The sequence below is a fragment of the Malania oleifera genome, chromosome 12, assembly GCF_029873635.1.
Source record: "Malania oleifera isolate guangnan ecotype guangnan chromosome 12, ASM2987363v1, whole genome shotgun sequence".
Classification (NCBI taxonomy): Eukaryota; Viridiplantae; Streptophyta; class Magnoliopsida; order Santalales; family Ximeniaceae; genus Malania; species Malania oleifera.
In genome coordinates, this window is record NC_080428.1 from 11,701,101 (window position 1) to 11,723,753 (window position 22,653).

Genomic DNA, 22,653 nt, shown 5'->3' on the forward strand with positions numbered 1-22,653 from the left:
ATGCATGTGTGGGAGGTTAAGAAGGAAAGAGGGGAATGAAATTGTTTCTTTCAACGACTTGGCAAACATCATCAAATTATTATCGACAACAACAAGAAGTTTCAAGCCTCATTAGGCGAGGTTGGTTACATGAATTCTCTTTTTCCAATTCATCTGATCAAGAACATTTTCTCTACTAAATTAAAAACTATTAAATTTTTTCTCACTATTTCATTCTAAGTTATTTTAGACTTACCTTTACTCTTCTTGGTGTCAAAAACAATAACTAACTCACTTCTCCTAACAAGTGTTCTATTAGACCTATATTTAAATTCCCAAACAATTTAAGCAATCCCTCCCTTACCTTGTTTTCCACCAGTGTTATGCCTAGATATTGTATATATATATATATATATATATATATATATATATATATATATATATATATATACTCGTTCTTTAGTTTTGACGGTTTTTACTTTTTGTATATATTATTTCTTAGTTGCACAACTTTTTGAACCATAAAACATAATTGGTCTTATATTCATCTTACAAAACTTTCCATCTTATAAAACTTTCATTTTAATTTTAAAGGTATCTTAAAATCACACATGTATGACGCACTCCTTTATTTTACTTAACCTACTTTAATTCTATGTATTACATCTTTTTTCAATTTCCCCTTCCACTTGCATGATAGATCTAAAATGTTAAAATCTATTAGTGTTAATAATTTTTTTAATTATCAAGTTTAATCTTCTCTCCACTCCTCCTTATGTTACTAATATACATCTTTTTTATATTATGTAAGTCATGTAGTATATATTTTATACATATATTTAATATTATATATACTTTTTCTAAGGAAGAATTAGGCACCAATATATTAATATGAAAAGGGGTGAAAGAAAAAAAAAAGGCGTTTCAGTCCACTAGAGTATACGATTGAGCAACTATCATATAAACAAGCAAAACTATTAAAAAAGTAATGACAAAATTGATCTAATATATAAAGATGAATTCAAAGTCTTTTAACTCCTAAGCAATTAAATTTGAAATCCAAAAAATAATTGCCTAAGCCAAATCAAGTTATCTTTTCAATATTATGAAGCACATTAATCATTAAACTCTGAAGGGGAGTTTAGGCGCAACGATATGATTTTCGACGTGTGACCTGAAGGTTACAGGTTTAAGGCGTGAAAACAATCTCTTGCAAAAATGTAAGGTAAAGTTGCGTACCATAGACCCATTGTGGTCAGCCCCTTTCCCGAATCCCGCATACGCGGGAGTTTTGTGCACCGGACTGGCCTATTAATTATTGAACTCTGAAGTAGTTGTCATCTATTCTCCTATGAGCTTTTAACTATTATCTCTTAGAAATCCAAAACCTTTGAACTCCAAGCCTATAATTGCAACATCATTAACAACTTGATTTGCAATCAAATCAAAGTAAGTTGGTGTACCTTCAAAAATCAAATCATTTCTAGCTTTTTAAGAATGATAAATTGTTATTGCCCAAGTCATTTTACTATTTCAAATTTTCCATATAAGATAATCTTGTGAGATTATCATCCCAATTAGCAAAACTCCTTGTAGGTTTAACTTCTTATGTGATTTTTGATAAACTTGTCTCATACTGCACATTCAAAGAACATGTAACTCCTTGTTTTAGTGTAATCTTCACAAATACGCATTTTGCATCATTACATTTGCCTTAAGCTAAAATTCTATCTTTAATATTTAGTCTATTAAGCATAGCTAGCCAAGCAACAAAAGCATGCTCCAAAATACTTATCTTTAGCCAAGCAACATTAGACCACAAACCAAGACTTTTTTTTCTCTAACACAGTCTCATGCTAAGTGAAATTATATATATATATATATATATATATATATATATATATATATACACGCACACACACATATTCGAGTTGATTTTAGAGTTTCAAGAACTTGTAAATGAATTGAGTTCGAATTTAATAATTTTGAAACTAATTAAGTTCGAGTCGAATTTCAAACTTAACAGTTTTGAGTCAAGTTGAGTCGAATTCGAGTATGCCACTATATCGACTCGGCTTGACACCCCTAGGGGTGTAACCTGATGGAGCCTAGGATCAACACAATGGTTACAGTTAATTAGCCTACAGTCTAGCATCTAGAAATAATAGCTACTGCTACTTATCATCATCACCTATGATTTTTTATTTTTTTTTTGTTGCTTAAACTTTAATTGATCATTGAGAACTTTCCATCATTCCTTTTCTAGCTTTGAGAACCTTAATAGTATAGTATTAACTATTAATTGATGAGTTCGTTTTCTATTTTGTGGTAATTTCATTCCATAATATATTCATATTGTACAAAGGAGTTTGATTTCTTGGCTAACCTACTGTATTAGTCATTTTAATTTTAATTTTTTTTTAAAATTATCTTCAAATTAATTTTTCTAGATTATATTTTTAAAATACAAAAAAAAAAAAAAGGAGAAAGTAATAAGAGGAGAATAGATCTCACATCTAATAGCATATAAATACTTCTCTTATTGGACACAAACAATATCCTCTTTAATAACGTCCGAAAAGAATAGATTTTCTATCACATGCTTGGACAAATTCGTCACACAATTGCCTGGAGAGGTTCTTCGTCTTGTAACCATGGCTTTTGTTTAGGTGAATCAATGATGGCTCGTGATCTTGACATAATATGTCAAGCTGTTCCCTAATGTTTCAACATTTAATGCTTGAAACTACAGTTTTAAGACTTGAATCGAACCAACCGGATCCGGCCACAATGGGATCGAATTGAATTTTGAATAGCTCCATCATGTTTTTTAGGCAATAGCTCTTGGTTTGAAGTTGTGTTACAGCTTGGATTTTGCATACTTCATCACCTCGTCATCATGACTATTAATATCAACTGTGGAGAGATACCAACAATTTCAATTGAATCCCCAGGCTGCGAGATCAGGAGAGAGAGAGAGAGAGAGAGAGAGAAGTAACTCTACAAATAATTAACTGTTGTGAAACAACGATAATAAAAGAGGAAAAACCAAACATCGCGGAAAAGACAATTAGAGAGGGAGAGGGATGATGTTTGCCAAAGGTTTTTCACATAAGACAGAGACATAACAGAATTTTTATTTTCTTGGCCGATTGAAAAGACTAGACTGCAGTTTGCACGACAGAAATCCTTCGCTCGGTATCCTTATCCATCCTTCCCATAATTCGAACGTATGACACAACGTACCTAGATTTTTTTTTTTTTGGATGATTGAAAAACCTGAATCGCACAATGAAAAATATCACGTCTTCCACCTCATATCCCTTCCCATCCCCCGGGTTTGAGTATGGATCTTTAGAACCTTGGAAGCTCCAGCTCCTATGCTTAGGATTGGCAGCATGGGGCTACAAGCCTCGTCTTCCACCCAACCATCAAGTGGAAGGATTCCAATACGTTAATGGATCATAAAAGAACTCTCATGTTCACAATCCTTGGCCCTCGCAACACATACAAACAACAAAACAGTGAAGTTTAGTGCCTTGTTTACCATAATCCCATGGCCATTCCCGTTCAGTGCTCACTCAAATCAGACAAAGCAACTGTTTCTTGAAAAAACAGGTTCACATTACGTTTACGAAAAAATTTAATTAGGTCTCACAAACATGCGCCAGCCACATGAACAATACACTCCCCAAAGAGGAGAAAAGAGGACATTTTTAAGAACATTTACCAACTATAGATTGATGCTGAATCTTCACCCAAAACGAGGGAGAGAAAAAATGGTACACAAGGGGCTTCTTTCAGTAGTTACACAAAAAACTGAATTCTTCAGTACCAACATAAATAACCAACATTAATACACTCTGGATCATTTAATCATTGGAGCACAGTGAAGTCATTCGTAACCTACATAAACAAACTACATCTTGCGACAGTATAGGATGACGTGAACCAGAATTTCTCTGAAGAGATGTTTCCTGGTAAATGACATATTCCTGTCATAGAAGCTTGCCACAGATAGTACTCAAAAGCCCAAATCCACCTTTAATTCAAATGATATCAGTTTTTTCCATTGTCAAATCATCCCATCCCAATTTGGAAGACATGAGACAATAATCAGGTCATTCAGATTTGAACATCCTTCATTTGCAGTGACTGAGTTGCCCTTCAGTGCAATGCAATCCAATGAAACTCACTTCACTCGTTTTCTTCTCTCCCTGTCCCTATCTCTGCCTCTATCCCTGTCGTGATCATCCCTTTCTCTACTTCCACTGTCCCTTCCCCTTTCACTTTCTAGATCATGAGCTCTGTCTCTGTCTCTCTCCCTGTCACGGTGCCTTTCCCGATCCCTATCCATGTCATTTTCCTTCTCCCTGTCTCTGTTTGATGACTTGCGCTGTGGACTCTCGCTTCTGCTCTGACTACGGTGCCTCTTTCTTGAAGACTCACGGACGTCATCTTTCCTGTCCCTCCTCTGTAAGGATCTCTCTGCAGTTTCAAGAATTCAGAGGGGGCAAAATCATTAAACATCATTAATATAAAATATCGAGTACTAATTGCTAGCGTCCATAAATTTCATGACAAAATTCATGAGAGAGAGAGACGCTACAAACAATTTAAATACAAGACAAACATCAAAATATATCAAGAGAACTGCAAAAATGATGCTCTCTGTCCCTGCTAAATCAGTTTACCTTCTACTTCACCTTATGATTATATAATGATTTGAAAACTTCAATGAAGTATTATTTGAATGTAATTTATTATCTCTTATCGTTATTTAATGCACTCACTGCTCACAAAGTGTGATTCTAAAATTTGGAGTTACATCTTATACACCATCTATGCACAAGAGAAGGGCATGGATCCTTGACGTAAAATAATCAAAATATGGGTCGAGAACAAGAAAGCTAGTAAGCCTACAGACGCACCATAAATGATGATGGCCCAATACACAGGAAAACTAAGGCTCTTATAATTTTTGCTGTGAATTTTCCGCTGGAACACTAAAATCAATGCATCTTACAACATTCAAATGACAGGACTTTTGTCCAGTTTTTAATAATATCATAAAAAATTTTGGAGACAATGGTGTTGGAAGAGGCATACAGATAAAATTAACACAAATCCATGCACGCAATTACAATGGATTAATTTGATATTGAGAAGAAAAACATAAATAAATATAATTAAAAAAATCTAAGTAGCAAAATTCATTTATAGGCATGCACTGATTCTCCCACCCAGTGAAATACCTCACCCTTGGAAGCATTTCTAAACATGAACACCCTTTCTAGGCTATGTTTGAAACAATAAACTAATACTATGCAGTTATACAAGAATGAAGGCATGAAAACACATGAAACTTTATGGATTGATCTGTACTTAAGCCTCATGTTGCTTTCAAGTATTAAGAGAGTGATGCGACTAGTTTGCATCTTGAGAAATTGAACCAAACAAGAATCCTAATATCTAATTTTCAAAAGTTGATCGACCTAGAGAAAAGGACTTAGGGTAATGTCCAATGTATAAAAAATGAGGATGATAGTGTCTTGGTTAAAGAAGACACAAAGATGGCAAACTTACTTTAATAAGTTATTTAATGAAAACCAAGTAAAAGACTTGAATTTAAAATTGATAAATGAGGAAAAAGCTAAAAAATTTGAGATTTACTCACAAAATTAGAGTTAATGAAGTTAAGTTTGCATTAAGAAAGACGGTTAGCATCCTAGTTCAACTTTGGAAACGGCTAGGTGATAACAGAATTATATGATCAACTAATTTATTTAACACAACTACAAAAATTGAGAACTTTAATACCTATACACAAAAATAAAGGAGATATTCAAAATCATAATATTTATTGTGGAATTAACCTTATGGGTTATACAACGAAACTATGGGAAAAGAAAATTAAAAAAGACTAAGGCTAGACATAAGGATCTCAAAAAATCAATTCGATTTTACTTTTATGTCTGCAAGATTGACAACATAAACTATTTATCTTTTAAGATTAATGGAAGAGTAGAGGGACTTTCACATAATTTTTATTAGCTTAGAGAAAGGGTATCCAAGGAAGTTCAATGGGAGGGTCTAGGGAATTTCCAGTTAAAATATGTGTACATCAAGGATCTACTTTAAGCACTAATATTTTTGCAATAGTGATGGATGAACTTACTATAAGTATACAAACAAGGTTCCATGGTCCATGTCATTTGCATATGATATTGTCTTGCTTGATAAGACTAGGGGTGGAGTAGAACCTAAGTTGGAACCAAGGAAGAAGTTCTAAAATCTAGAGGGTTAGTATAAGTAGAAATAAAATAGAATATGTGAAATACAATTACAATCATGGTAGGATGAATATTGGAGAAAAGATAAAGCTTGATAGTCAAGAAATTAGCAATACTACTAGATTTTGATGCCTTGGATATGTTATGCAAGATGAAGGATAAATTGAAGAAGATGATACACATAGAATTAAAGCGAGTGAACTGGTGAAGTGCTTCGTGTGTGTTTGACATCATAGAATACTCCTAAAATTAAAAGGAAAATTTTATAAAGCAGCTATAAGACCAACTATGCTATATTGATTATAATGTTGGAAAACTAAGAAACAACATATTCAAAAAGTAAAAGTTGTCGAAATGAGAATGGAGAGGTGGATAAGTGATAAAAATTTAAAAGTTAAATTAAGGAATGAGCATATTCGAGGAAAGTTAGCAAAGCGCCTGCAGAAGATAAGAATTTAAAAGCATAGCTAGGGAGAACTTGATTCTATTCGGTTCACTTATGGCCTAAACGAACATCCCAACCATATTACTTTTATCATACAAATTCTGCACCGAAACCGAATTGTAAACCGTCGATTCAACAAAAACCTAAACCATCAGTTCAACAGTTTGATTCAGTTATTTTCATCTTTTTATATTTTTCATATACAAATTTAACTCCATTAAATCCAAGGCTTGCTACGTTATAATAGCCTTTGTCTTGGCACAAGTAAGTCTAAGCTCAACTCAATGGAAGGCACGTGACTTGGAGGTGCAGTGGTAGAAAAATAAAATAAAAGGAGAAGCTGCAGCCTACAGCAACACAACACTAAAATAAAGACACACACAGAGAGTAAGTGACTTGTCCAGATACTTGAATTCATCAAACCCATTAAGTTAGAATTATAGAGAACTAGGAGCCAGTAACTTGGAGAGAGAGAGAGAGAGAGAGAGAGAGATGAGGGGGGAGGACAGCCCTAGTTACCAAGAGTGGAGCAAGGAACAGAGGGGTTGAACTGTTGCCTTTGACTTGGGGGTGATTGTGTTTTGAAACTGTTGGGAAGACAAGCAGTGGAAATAATTTCTTCTATAGATTGGGCTGCTGTCGGCACCAAATGGGAGAATAATGTCATAGAGATTCAAAGCAATATAGCTCATATTATTTTGGAGCTGTTAGGGACACTAGAAAAAAGTGTAGGACTTATATGCAATTTGGTTTCCTGTATAACCAGCAGTTGGCTTATGCAGCTCATTACTAGCATCAAAAAGGGAAGAAGTTTCTAAAGGAGGCAACCTCCCCCACGCTTGCTTCCGAGCCCCAAAATAAAATAGAATTTAATTCTGGCCTCTCTCTCTCTCTCTCTGAGAGGAAAATAGATGGAGGATGGAGAGGGACAGCTTCCAACTTCCACAATCGGAGCTACGATGGTGGTGTGACGATCAGACAGCAGCAAAGGTCTAAGTTCTCCAAATTTTTTTTTTTCTTTTATGTAAATAAAAATAAGTACAGAAGATAAAAAAGATGAAAAGGGGATTTACCTGATACTGTGTGAAATATGATGTATAATATATGTTAAAGGTTATATATGTCTTTTAGTATTATTATTACTGAGTGTGTTAGTATGTTAATCAGTGAGAGTTGGTAAGGGTATTATTGTCATTAGAATGTATTTAAATTTGTATTATAAATAGAGGGAGAAGCCTATCTTCAAGTTAGGTTATTCATTTCTAATCAAATCTTAACATGGTATCAAAGCAAGGTTACCAAAAGGTCCTAGGCTCTAGTCTTGTTGCCTTTGTTTATTATGTAGTGCTTTAAAAAATTATTGTGTTCCCTAGCATGGGTGTTATTTATCATGTGTTTATCTCTCCACGTGCTTCTTGGCCCACAACCAAGCTTAAGCTTTTAAGTAAAGTGGCAATCTAACATGGTAGCAAAGCATGATCCTCTCTAAACCCTATTTCCCTCAGCTGTCGCTGCAAAACACCATTCTTGCAGCTGTTCTTCCCTAATCCTCCTCCATCCCATACTAAACAGAAACCCCCCCCCCCCCTGGCGACAACCCACCCCACAAAACCCCATCGCCTGAGGGGCCCCCATGCACCGATCAAATGCCGGCAGGGCTGAGCCCACACACTGGCGCATGAGAACAGTTCTGGCCACTTTTTACCTTTTTTTTTTTTTTCTTCTGCCATGCTCTAATTCCTTCTTTAGACTATATTATCAAGCTGTTTGGCCAGTTTTTTGCACAAAAAAACAACCTTTTCGACCATGCACTCGCGGTATTCCGTTAATTTCTGTTCAGGGTTTGTGAAGGCTTCCTTGTGAGTTTTTTGGAGCCATGGCAACATTAGTATGTTCAGTTGTGAGGCTGTGGCGGTGCTGTATCCGTCAATGAGTTGTTCACCTTGTCCGTGGTTGCGTTGGTGCTTCACATGGTTTGTGATTGTTCTGATTATTGATTGTTCTTCTTGTCTTTGGTACGGTTGCTCTTTGTGAGTGCTGTGGCAGCGCTATATCCATCAGTGAGTTGTTCACCTCGCCTGTCATTGTGTCAAAAGTCGGTGCTTCACATAGTTTGTGATTGTCCCGATTAGTTTTGCTTGTTCTTCTAGTTTTTGGTGTGATTGCTGATTTGTGAGTGTTGGGATGGAATCTATGAATCCCAAAAATTTGTTTCCTACATCGCTGCCACAAATAACGACTCAAAAGTTCAAATGATAGAACTATGTTTGATGGTCTAAAGTTGTTTGGACTCATTTAGCAGGATTAGGGAAATCTGACCACTTGCTCCAATCTGAGTCTTCCGATGAGAAGAGAAAAGACGTGTGGGTTTAGGAAGATACCCTGATTGTTTCCCTTTTATGGAATTAGATGGAGCCATAGATTGCACGAACATGTATGCATCTAGATACGTGCAAGGAGATTTGATTTTATGTCAAATTTCTTTACTCCAATAACATTACACATATGTATGATTCATCCCAGGAGTACTTTTAGTTACAAGAAGGAGATAGGATCATGGCAGATTATTTTGGAGAGATGAAGCATACCCATGTGGAGCTTAACATCGTCCAACCTATAACTGCTAACATTCGTGAGATGCAAAAGCAAAGGGAGCAAATGACAACTCTTCGTGTTCTAGCAAGCTCGAGACCTGATTTTGAGGCAATTCGGTCCCAAATACTCAATAGTGTCGAGCCGCCACAATTTGTTGATGTTTATTCTTGTGTCCTTCATGCTTCATTTAGCACGCATTCTCCTGTTCTTGCATTTGGCTCTGAGAGGACAGCCTCTGCTACACATAGTGATTCTAGTTTTCTACCAAACAACTGCAAAAGTTATCGCAGTGGTTTGAGTAGTCATGGTGGTATAGATGGACGAGGTAGATATACTCCTCGCAGGTGCACTCATTGTGGACGAAATAATCATAGTATTGAGTAGTGTTAGGATCTTCACAGCAAACCTTCACGTGTTGCCAATGCAGCCTCCCCTAACTTTCACACCTTTGGAGGCAACCAATGCAGCCACCGCTGACTCCTCACCTTTGGGGTCGAGTGGGGGACAACATACTGTCTCTATGTCAGATGAAGAATATTCCAAGTTCCAGCAGTATCAAACATCACAACAAGCTTCTCTTCCCATTGCATCTCTTGCCCAATCAGGTAAGCACACAATATGCCTATCATCCAGTACTTCTCGTCCTAGTCCTCGGGTCTATGGACTCCACTACCGTTGATCATATCACAAGTATACCTAGCTTTTTCTCCACTTTTCAATATCTTGTAAATTCACCTTGTGTTACTCTTGTTGATGGATCCACTAGTGTAGTCAAGGGAATTGGGATTGTAAATCCCACTTCTTCCATTTCTCTTCCTCCGATTTTATATATTCCCAAATTTCCTTTCAATCTTATGTTTGTTAGAAAAATTACTAAATACAAGAATTGTTTATTGACATTCTTCCTTGATTCTGTGGTTATTTAGGATTTTAAGACGAGGAAGATGATTGGTAGAGAGCGTGAAGGTAGTGGACTCTATCACTTTGAGCTGCTATCTCCTTCTACCGCCTGCACTACTGCTGCCACACCTTTCCAAATTCACTGTCGCTTGGGTCATCCTTTATTTCAAAAGATAAAACTTGTTCCTCATTTGAGTTATGTGTCTAGTCTCAATTGTGAGTCTTGTCAGTTGGGAAAGAATCATTGTGTTTCTTTTTCTTCCCGAGTCAATAAATTTATGTTAGTTCATTCAGATGTATGGAGTCCTAATAGGGCTATGTTCAAGTTGAGGTTCAGGTACTTCGTAACCTTTGAAAATGATTATTCAAGAAAGACTTGGTTATATTTAGTAGAAGATCACTATGAGTTATTTCATGTATTTTGTGCTTTTTGTGCTTTTTGTTCTGAAATAAAGACTCATTTTGGTTTGCCGAATACTTTGAAGTGATAATGCTAAAGAGTTTTTCAGTGCACAATTCACTACTCATATGACTCAATTTGGTATTGTTCATCAATCATCTTGTGTCCACACTCCTCAACAAAATGAGATTACAGAGCAAAAAAATAGACATCTTCTTGAAATCGCTCGCACATTACTTTATCAAATGCAAGTACCTAAAGTGCTTTGGAGTGATGCTGTACTTACTACTTGTTATCTAAACAAAAAAATGCCATCCTCTATTCTTAGTGGTAAAATTCCCTACTCCATTCTCTTTTCTAGTTCACCTTTATTTTCTCTTCCTCGTTGTATATTTGGGTGTGTGTCCTTTGTTCATCAATTAACTCCTGGGGTGGATAAGTAGGATCATCATGCAATAAAATGTGTCTTTCTGGGCTACTCGTACACTCAAAAGGGATGTCGTTGTTATAGTCTTGTGCTGCATCGCTTCTTTGTTTCTGTCGATGTTACCATCTTTGAGTCTACACCTTACTACACCCAATCACTAAGCCTTTTTTAGCTCAATGAGTCTCTTCCTTTGCCTAATCTTCCAAATTCTACATTGTTGTCCTTGCCCAACCAACCATCTAAGTCTCCATGTAGTTCAAGTCCTTCTCCTTGATCATACTAATTTGCAGGTGTATTCAGGATGGCGACTCCAAGGAATAGAGTCCCCTCTAGCTTCTACTACCACGCTTGTGGTTTCCTCATCCGATGATCATACTTCCCATGATGTTGATCCTCCTATTGCTGTTCGTAAAGGTAAACACACATGTACTCAACACCCAATTTCCAACTATGTTTCTTATGACTCCTTATCACCCTCCTATTATTGTTTTGTCACCGCTCTGTCATCTACTACCCTTCCTAAATCTGTTTTGAAGGCCTTAGCCCATTTTGGGTGGAGGGATGCTATGGTTGAAGAAATGAATGTTTTACATGACAATGATACTTGGGGTACCTCTTCCTCCTGACAAGTCTGTGATTGGTTTTTGTTGGGTTTACTTTGTGAAAGTCAACCCTTATGGTTTTGTGGCTCATCTAAAGGCTAATCTTGTTGCTAAGGAATACACTCAAGTATATGGTCTAAATTATTCCGATGCTTTTTCTCCAATTTCCAAACTTACATCAATACACATGTTCATCTCCTTGACCACTACTTGCCACTAGGCTTTGCGTCAGTTAGATGTAAAAAATGCCTTCTTGCATGGTGACCTCGAGGAGGAGGTTTATATGGGACAACCACCTAGGTTTGTTGCTTAGGAAAAGTCAGGCTTAGTGTGTCGGCTCAAGAAGGCTTCATATGGTCTAAAACAATCATCCAGAGCATGGTTTGGTCGTTTCAATGTTGTAGTACTTAGAGTTTGGTCTTCGACTGTGTTGTGGTCGTGGATCATTCCGTGTTTTATCCTCATACTTCATCGGGTAGGATCCTTCTTATTGTTTATGTGGATTATTTTGTTATTACAGGTGATGATGATAAAGGTATTTAAAGTCTCAAACTTTTTCTTTAGAATAAATTTCAGACCAAATATTTGAGACTGTTGAAATACTTCTTGGGTATAGAAGTAGCGAGATCTCGCATCGGAACTATTGTGTCACAAAGGAAGTATGTTTTTTATCTGTTATATGAAACTGGCTTGATGGATCTAAACTGGTTGATACACCCATGGATCCTAACAGCAAGTTCACATATGAGTGATTTGTTACCTAATCCTGGACAATACCAGAGACTCGTTGGAAAGTTAAATTATCTCACAGTTACTCGGCTAGATATATCTTTTGCAACAAGTGTTGTGAATCAATTTCCAGATTCTCAAATGACAAGTCATTGGGACAAAGTAATTCGCGTCTTCAAAAATCTCAAAGGTGCACCTAGGAGAGGTCTTTTATACCGTGATCAAGGTCACACTTATAACTATGGATATACAAATGTAGATTGGGCTAGATCACCTTCCGATAGATCCACCACCGAGTACTGTATTTTGGTTGGTCGCAATTTGGTTTCTCGAAAAAGTAAGAAACAAACTGCGGTGGCAAGGTCAAGTGCTGAATTAGAATATGGAGCTATGGCTCACACTAGTGAACTTGTCTGGTTGAAGAACATGTTGGAAGAATTGGGCTTTCCGAATTCTTAGCCTATGAAGTCTATATGTGATAATCAAGTTGCTTTTCATATTGCTTCCAACTCTGTCTTTCATGAGCAGACAAACCACATTGAAGTTGATTGCCACTTTGTTTAGGAGAAACTTGGGCAGAAGCTTATAAACCGCTTAGTGAAGTTGGACATGCAATTTGTTGATTTGTTTACCAAAGCGTTGGGGGTGCTCGGGTTAGGTTCATTTGTAACAAGCTAAGAGCTTATGACATTTATGCTCCAGCTTCACAAGGAGTGTTAAAGGTTATATATGTCTATTAGTATTATAATTATTATTGAGTGTGTTAGTATGTTAATTAGTGAGGGTTAGTAAAGGTATTATTGTCATTAGAGTGTATTTAAATTTGTATTATAAATAGAGGGAGAGACCCATCTTCAAGTTAGGTCATTCATTTTTAATCAAATCTTAACAATATATACAAAATTAATATATTACATTAATTATTTCGATTTTTTAGTTTTTTTACAGTTCGGTTTTCTATTTGAAAGCCAAACCTCAAACCAAAGACCGAAAAATCAAACCAAATCTGATTTTTTTCAAGTTTCAGTTCGGCTTTTGGTCTTTTGATAACTTTTGCACACCCTTAAGGATAGTGTTAGGGGGTGACAATGTAATGTGGGTTAAATGCGGAGGAGAGATGGCTTTACATGTATTCTACAGGAATTTATAATGGATATCTGAATTACTTGTGACGATGCATGTATGGTTTTTATTTGAATGAAATAAAACAAGTAGTCCTTTTCATTGTCATGTCTTGTCGTCTGAGACTGAGATGTATCCTATTGTGTTATGAATATCCTTTGTACTGAGTGTCTTGCCTATATGCTCTATTGTCGTTTATCTAGACACAGCTCTCATTTCTAGTGGCTGCTGATACTTAGTTGGTGCTCATGTCTGCAGGGTTGAACTTGTGTTTATCAGTTGACTCGGTTGGGGGAGAGCTCTCGACGAGTTCTGCACGGACCTTCATTGAGCCTAATTTGGGGGTCCGTGACACAGCTTTCAAAGAAATTGCCATGGACGTGTAAATTGGCAAAAAAGGAAATATGTACCTGACCCCACCTAGTGGGACATAAGGCTTGGTTTATTGTTGTTGTTTATAGACCTAGAGGAAGAAGGTGGCTTATAAGTGTCAATAATGCCATGACGAATTGAGCAACTTAGGGAAAAATGATGCACAATGGAAACCACGATTGAGCTAATTTTTTAACTATTGAATTAGTGAGGCCTATTGGGGTATATGTGAGGAACATAAGATTATAAGCATCCTCTCACAGCCAACATTTGATTGTATAAGCATATAAGAGGAGAATCAGAAAGTCACGTCACATTGCAATTTTGATCCTAGAAGGTTGCATTTTGAAGCACCAAAAAATTACAGTTTTTCTGTAATTATATAAGACTATTTAGAAGAGTAAAATAGAATTATTTTTAGTATTTATAATCATTTTCTTATTTTTTAGTTCATTGGTGATGCCTCAAGGGGTAAGAGATCTGAGTTAACATAAGTTGTAGCTTAGAGTCTTGATAAACTATCAGATGTGAGACAAATAATATTTTCAATGATGCAGCATTTTATTCCTGATTATTTACTTAACACAAAAATTTATTGCTTTAAATATTAAAGTTTACGTCATGTGCACTCACTTCAGACTATCATCTCTTTGTTCCCTTCAATTCTTTACTAATTAACCTTATGGAAATTAGTTTAGAGAATTTAATTAGTAAGAGAGAAATCACTGAACTGGAAATTTGTAAATGTTACAATTTAGCCAGTAGAACAGTTTTTAAATCATTCCAAATGGTTAAAAGCACAATATATAGCAATAACTTGAATTCTACAATTACCAAGGTTTTAGACGAGCCCAGGAGTTCAAGTTAAAACTAAAAATACGATGCCAAACACACTGCTAAATTGAAAAAATAGCAATGGAACATCTTCGCTCTTCAAGAGCGAAGATTATGTTGGTTAAGCATTAACCAACACTGATTATGTTATAATGCCAAAAGATATTAAAATTCCATTTCCTTAATGAGTACTTACTGCTCCATGGAACATCTTCGCCAGAATCTGACAGCCCATATTCCAATAAAAGTCGTTTCCTGTGAACTGCAACTTTCCTTTCAATTTCCTCTGAACTTTTAATTCCTCGCTCTTCAAGAGATTCACGATATTGTATCAAAGCAACTTCCAAGCGTCTCAACTTTTGCCTGTATGACACAACATGGTCAGGAACCAACAGGGTAAATCACACCACCAGCTACATATGTTATACATGGTGACAAGAATAGGAACAGAGGTAACATTTGGTTTGCAGAATGCCTATTCCTAGCAATAGAGTTGTTACAAAAGAATGATTTGATTATTTATACAAAAAATAAATAAATTATTACTAGAAGTCAAACAACAACACAAACATTTTTATCACTCCATAATAAGGAATAGATAAGTAATAACTATTCCCAAATTTTACCATAGGAATGCCTATTGCTTTCTCAATTCCATGCTGAAATGAAAAATAAGGATTAAACAAGGAATAACTATTACTGAGTGAAAAATAAATCCTAGGAACAGCTATTCAGGGAACCAAATGTAACATAAATGAAAATGAAATCCATATTGCATTTTAAAATCACATGTTACCCAAATTGGGGCAATTGGAAAAAAAAAAAAATTAAAACAAACCCCCCAAAACAAAATTAAAGAATAAATATAAAATTGAAACAAAAATATAGGGATCAACAAAACTAACATCCCCCACTTAATGAAGAACTAATTAGAGCAACTTGAAAATATGAAAAACTAATTAGACACAAAATAAACTAATTTTATTTCCAAATGGTGTCCAATATCACCATCTCCAAAATAAATAAAACTAAGGCATCTAAGTAACAATGGAAGAAAAATCAACCTCTGCTCTTCATTCATTCCACTATCAGAGTGCGATGGAATGCTTGCTTCAGATGCAAACTCCAACTCATCAGCCTTACCAGAAGCATCAGCAGCATTCTCACTTCCAGACGAGGAGTAGCTCAATCCCAGACCTCTAACACCTCTCTTTTGCTCATCATCACTCTCATCATCCTCACGGGCCCATTTAGAAGCAGGCAGAATGGGTTCAACTTTTGCCTTCTTTTCAAAGACATTCAGTTCAGGCTGTGGAACTGGAAGACCAGGGGCCAAAGATACAGAAGCTTTTGCTTGTGACCCAATCTCATCCTCACCATAGTGATTCCATCCCAACAATCCCACTTGCTCCTTTTCAATATTTGTTTCTGTTCGACCACTAGAGTATCTACTTGAACTTGCATGGCTCTGTGCATACTTTAAGTCATCATCTAGTTCATAGCCCCTCTGTTTTTCCGCTTCTTCCAGACTAAGCAACCGTGCAACCATCATTTCTCTGCCACCAACCAGGGATAGTCCATTGTGTCTGCAACGTCTTTCCAACTCAGCCAGCGGAAGATTTAACAGCTCCTTTGTAGCTGCTCCTTTGCCCATTGCTAATGCAGCATCTTGGTCAATCTTATCCCCATCACCCATATCTTCAGAGCTTGCTATCTTTTCCAATTCGGGAGCATCACCGCATATAGAATGGAAAGGGACGACACCAGAGTTCCCAGACCGAAGAAAAGTGGCCCGCAAACCATTGACATATGCATCTGAAAACAGAAACCAATCTGCCCACACTTGTAGAACTTTAAGAACTCGTTCCTGCAGGACATCAGGTCAATAACATATGATATTAGAAACAAAAGAAAAGTAAATATGACCTCCCCTCCAAACAAACAAAACTTAAAAACATGAGCAAAAAATTGCAGGACAAAAGAAAAAGCAGGCACAAAGCAAACAGAAATTACAGTCTGTGACCTTAAGGGCCTCAGCAGTAATCCTTCCAGTTATACTACGATACAAGTCATTAAAGCTCTCCATTATGTCAGGTAAAGTTGTTTCAAATTTGGTGCGATATGCAGATGCATTCTTCACAGGAGCACTGCTATTATGAAGAACATCAGAGACAAGCATGAGCCTTGCAACTTTAGTAGGTATAGGTGTTTCTTTAAGGGTTAAAGATTCGGTTAGAACTTCAACAATCTGCAATGATATAGAATCATGTAAGCAATCAAATCACAGAGGAAAATAATTATTAAAAAAAAAAAAACGAAATCAAGCCTTTTTTTATTTTTATTTTTTTCTTTTCTCATTCATTTTCATATTCATGTGGAAGTAGAGCCCAGCTAATACTTACAAAGATGAATACATATCTCCCAGTGACTCATTACAAATTGTGCGTGCAATTAAAAGTTCAAACCAAAAAAAGAAGTCCAGTAGATGCAATTGATAATCATTATGAAAACTTTCATGCTGACAGGTGAATGCATATAAATTTTAGGAACTTCAACTAAGCAACATAACAGCGCTATTAATTAGAATATCACAGAGTACCGTCAATGTAGCTTAGAACACAAAGTGGTGCAGATATAATGATCACCTCTCCAGCTGCATCTGCATTATCCAATGCAAAACCCATAGCTTCCTTTATCTGATTCCTCTCTAACGTCAAAGCACGTAGCATATCCTCAAATTCATCCCTTTGTGGATCAGTCAGTGTTCGCTCTAGCTCCACACGCTGTAGAAGTTAATGCGAAAAAAGAAACATTTAAATCAGGAATAAAAAAGCATTCATTTAGAATGAGACGTGGGCAGAACCACAATATCCTAGTTGCCAAAAACTAACAAGATTCACGCTGCAAAATGCAAAACAAATACCCTGCTTCTTCCCGCAGCAAATGTTGTGCCAGACTCCTTTTCATGCTCTGGACTTCTTGCCACAGGCAGAGGGGGTGGCATCCACCTGGTTAACAAGAAGCAGTAACAGTTACATGCTACTGGGATGTATCCGTTCACCCAACTTATTTTAAAGAATATATGGACACTGCAAGATATACAGGCATCAGAAAATAAAATAGTAGTAAATTATACCTCCCACTTCCTGTTATCATAATAAAGGGCTCCGTTCGCCATCTCTGAAGAGTATCACCCTGCATTCATGCATGCACAATAATTCTTCAAAATGCTTTCTTTCCCCACATAGAGATACACATGATATATGGCCAATTGTAGTTTAACTCCTTTAACTCCACTTGATAGAATAATTTAACAACTTAAATCTTTTATTGAAGCTGAAGGAGAAATTGAAGAATACATAATACTTAAGAGTTAGAGCAGGTTGGGTAAAATGGAGAAGTGCTCATAATGTTGTGTAATCATTAGAATACCCTTAAAATTAAGAGAAAATTTCTACAAAACGGCTATAAAACCAGCTATGCTATATGGATCAAATGTTGTGCAGCTAAGAAACAACATATCCAAAAAATAAAAATCGTTGAAACGAGAATACTAAGGTGGATGAGTGGTTTAAAAGATAAATTAAGGAATGACATATTTGTGGTAAGTTAGGAATCATACTAAGCACCTATAGAAATAAGAGATGAGAAAAAAAAATTTGGGGGGCCGGGGGGGGAGGGGGTGGGTTTGTTTGTTGAGGAGGTCATTTGAGCACCTGCAACAAAGGCAAAATAGTGAACCAATAAGGAGTGATCTAGCTACTATTAGTGGCAGTACAAGTGGTAGGGAGAAGACATAAAATAAGTTGTAATTAAATGGTCAGCAAGGATTTAACGACCCTCAAATTTTAGGCAGATATTGCCCAAGATCCTATAAATTGATAGAAAAGGATTCATGTTGCCAACGTCACCCTGTAGAGCTTAAGGCTTGGTTTGTTATTTATGGAATAGTTTAATAAGTCCACACAAAAAAATGATCTAATTTGATTTCTCTAACCATGCTAATAGAGCGCCCTAACACTCTGTAAACAACAAAAGACAAAACTGATTGTTAACGCTCAGTTCCCATCAGATTAAAAAAAAATGTCATTAAACCACAAGTTTTGACTTTTAGAAATAAATTTTGAAATTGGTAAACGATATCCTGCAACTGAAATACAGTATTACATTGCAATAATAAAATATTACAACAGAGAAAACTTTATAAGGGGTTATAATGGTCATGGCACATATATAATGCTAAATAGCAGCAAAGAAAAGTAGAAGAATGTTTTATGAGTAAAATCATTTTAGTTTGAAACAGCAAATAAAAGTTCCATAATAATACAAAGGCAAGTAATGCATGTCTATTTATGCACAACAGGATGTATGTGACTACCTGAGTAAACAAAAATATATATTACAATGATCATTGAAAACATATCAAACACTAGCCAAAAAAACTACAGTTACAAGAAAAATTAATGAAATTTTCAATTAAAAAAAAAATTTATCTATACCACTGCAAAGGCATGTAATGCATGTTGATTTATGCATGTAGCAGCGTGTACCTGAGCGAAGGAATATAGTCTCCAAACATAATAAGTATGCTCCTTAGATCCAAGCTCAAACAAGAAATTGAAAAGAGGATTTCCCCGACCTCTCTCCATTATAGCTTGTTCAAAAGCACATCCCCCATCAAGAACATAAAGAGCCATTGTATCAATCATGTGACGAAGATGATCATCCTCAGGTGGAATAACCATTATATCAGGAACATTTGGAGTAAGAACCTAAAAACACAAGTAAAATCATCATATAAAAAGTACACCAAAAATTAAAATAAAATAAAACGTTAAACCACAAGTCTTTTTTGTAGGTCCCAAAACATGCAAATACAGGATAGTTAAAGAAGCTGCACTGGAGGGGCAGAATGTCACTCAGGATTCTCAGAATTACACCAATTACTGGGGGCCAGGGGCTACATTGGAGACCAAGGACCCAGTGAAGAACCAAATGTAGCTGACTGTAAAGAATGGAATAGGTTGTACTGTTTTCATGAAGGGAGCTATTGCGCATCATCCTCAAACAATGCTGGTCAGCACTTCAATTCTGATACTGTATTGTCTGCTCAGTTTGAAAAAATTGAGTGGGGGGAGAAGAGGGCAGGCAACTAGGGTTCCTGGTGTTACAGTGATGGGAGAAGATGAGTTGTGTACTTCTGGGCTGGCAGCTAATTTTTGTTTTTGGGAATGGATATTGTATCCATTTTTTTTATTTTGATAAGATCCAGCTTTTGGGTAGATTTAATTTGCCATTTAGTTAGACCCATCAATTCGCCAGCTGCTGGGATCATTTTTAAGTGCAAAACATGAGGTTTCTAGCCCGACAGGTCTGGATTCTGAAGTCTGAAGGCACAGGGCAGCGTGTTAAAAATAGAGTGAAATATTTCCAAAAATCTCAAGGCTCAGTTAAGCAGGATGGTCTAAAAGCCCAGGCGCAGTCTCTGCATTAAGACTGATCAGGAAAATATTCAAATGATTCTGCTATAAAATCTTTAACGCAGTTGGGACAGGAGAAGGCTTGCGTGTGAGATTCATCTTCAACCCAGGTGAAGGTTTCCTCAGCAGTAAAAGGTAACCTCACCAGAGAGAAGTATTCTGATTTCTGATTTTCCTCAGGTGAATGGAAATCTTGCCAGTAAGGAAGTTTCTGGCCCCGAGTTTTGTAGAAAAATGATCAGGCAAATGGATTTTAGCGGAAGGTATCCAATGTGAGTTTCTTAGGGAACGAAGTAGAAAACATAATGCTAAGGGAGCAACAACAGTTCGTGACACTTTTATTACTAACAGGTTTCGGTGGAGCCAAAGATGATGAATAAAAGCATGCCTCACGGTGCTGGAAATCAACCTTCTTTAGCTAGGTCCAGAAAGGTTTATATTCATAGAAAGGCCATGCTGGTGGGTTTTTTCATAATCAAAGTTTCAGATGGAAAAAAACAACTTAATTGAGAGCTGCATACTTCAAAAATAAATAGAAATAGTAATGGTATCTTCCTATTATGGAGGGATGATGAGGCTAAGGAGAACGATTTGATATTGAGTTCGCGAGTGATAGCCTTCTCTCTCTGTTTTTTTTGAGATCAACAAAGAACTAATAAAAAAATACAACCAGAAGGAAGGACAAAAAAAACAAAAAAACAGGAGGATGGGGAATAGGAATCTCAGATAATACAACAAAAAAAGAAAGAAAAGAAATCAACAATACAACTTTAATGGAGCATAGGGCTCTAATCATCACGAGCCAAGCTCGTTCAGGGCATTATGCTTGCTTGTGACCGCTTATCTTGTGTACGTGAGATGGGTTACCATCATGTAAATACCAGTATGGGTTTTACTGCTTTGAGGATATTTATGACCTAGTGTAAAATGGGAGTATGACTCCTCGAACAGTCTGATGTTTCCTAATGCCAGATCTAAAATAGCATATAAAGCTCTTTTAGGAGAGGGTGAGTGTTCATCAATCTAATAAAACTTAATAGCATTTTGTAAACATGTTTAACCTACTTACCTCCCTTATTAAACACATGTTGCTTATGGAGGTGTTTGTAAATTAATTACGTTGCTTCAATGTTTACCGCTTGCTTGTCATTTGCTTTCATAAATTGCATACTGCTTTCACTTACATTTCATTTACTTGCTATGAATGTGTTCTGCTAATAAATTGCAGTAATCTTTGGTTAACAAGTTAAACAAGACTGCTTTAGTAAGTGCTGCATGGCACTTCACAAGTTGTTATATGCTCAGCCCGTCACAGTTGGTATTAGAGCCCGGTTACTTGCTACATGAATTCAGTTGCCTTCTTGTGGGAATGTGTTAATTAGTGTGCTAGAAGCGCAGGCTGACACAACCAACAATGTCACCATGGAGATGATCAAACTTGTTGAACATGTTGATACTTTGAAGGGATCACAAACACATCAACAGAGTTCTATGGTGGAAATATCAGAGGACTTCCACCATGCAGTAGATACTTTGCAGGCTCAGATGGCAAATCTGACTGCAAAAGTGAACTTGGTGGTTCTTGTAAGGGGAAACTCCAACGCTACGGAGTATAGAAGGACCAGGGTGCCAGAACCCAGAACTTGGGGATGCCTGTGATGATAAGGAATTGAAGAATTTTTTATTTGATATGGAGCAGTACTTTTGCGTGACAAGGACCAACTTGGAAAGAGTAACCACTACAACAATGCACTTGATTGATGACAGTAAGATGAGGCAGCAACCAAGTATGATGAAAATTGAGAATGGACATCGTGTCATTGATTGTTGGGTAGACTTGAAGAGAGAGCTCTAGGCCAAATTCTTTCTTGAGAATGTCGAGTATAATGCTCCATGTAAACTGAGAAACCTCAAACACAATGGGTCAATAGGAGTACGTGAAACAATTTTCTACTTTGATGTTGAACATTCGAGACATGTCGGAGAAAAAAAAAAGTTGTTCTATTTCCTTAAGGGGTTGAAATTGTGTGCAAAGATAGAACTTCATCGACAAAGAGTTCAAGACTTGCCTACAGCATAAGCAGCTGTGGAGCGCTTGATTGACTACGCTAGAAAGAGTTTCACAATGTCAAAAGAGAGTGGCAAAGGTGGAAACAACAAAGTCTTTCAAGAAGGGCAAGCCCAAAAATAGAGGAGCCAATGACAAGGCATCAACTTCCAAAGAAACTTTGTTGTCTCGATCATTCAACAAGGTAGAATGACATGCTTCTTATATCGAGGCCCCCATAAAGTTGTTGAGTGCCTTCACAAGTCATCTCTCAATGCCTTACAAGCTTCCATTGCGGAGGGGGCACTACAAAATGATGAGGATGAGGAAGAAATACCAAGAATGGGCGCAATGCGATTAGTGAACGCATTGGATAGGCAGACAAAAAAGACAAAAATTACCCAAGTTAAGGGGTTAATGTTTGTGGA

General features: G+C 36.5%; 1 protein-coding gene across 2 annotated transcripts in view; it reads right to left on the bottom strand.

The window, feature by feature from the left end:
* Nucleotides 1–3,692: 3,692 nt before the first annotated feature.
* LOC131144928 (protein RRC1) overlaps nucleotides 3,693–22,653 on the bottom strand; it is a 71,716-nt gene continuing 52,755 nt past the window's right edge. Inside the window, exons 11-18 of one of the 2 annotated variants that reach the window (XM_058093890.1) lie at nucleotides 19,249–19,470; nucleotides 17,835–17,893; nucleotides 17,622–17,706; nucleotides 17,344–17,481; nucleotides 16,722–16,946; nucleotides 15,763–16,565; nucleotides 14,895–15,061; nucleotides 3,693–4,467 (exon numbers count right to left, since the gene is read on the bottom strand). In XM_058093890.1, the coding sequence (XP_057949873.1) occupies nucleotides 4,172–4,467; nucleotides 14,895–15,061; nucleotides 15,763–16,565; nucleotides 16,722–16,946; nucleotides 17,344–17,481; nucleotides 17,622–17,706; nucleotides 17,835–17,893; nucleotides 19,249–19,470 (1,995 nt within the window). In that variant the 3' untranslated portion in view covers nucleotides 3,693–4,171. The remainder of the gene's footprint in view (nucleotides 4,468–14,894; nucleotides 15,062–15,762; nucleotides 16,566–16,721; nucleotides 16,947–17,343; nucleotides 17,482–17,621; nucleotides 17,707–17,834; nucleotides 17,894–19,248; nucleotides 19,471–22,653) is intronic. The other variant, XM_058093891.1, reaches the window with a different exon arrangement.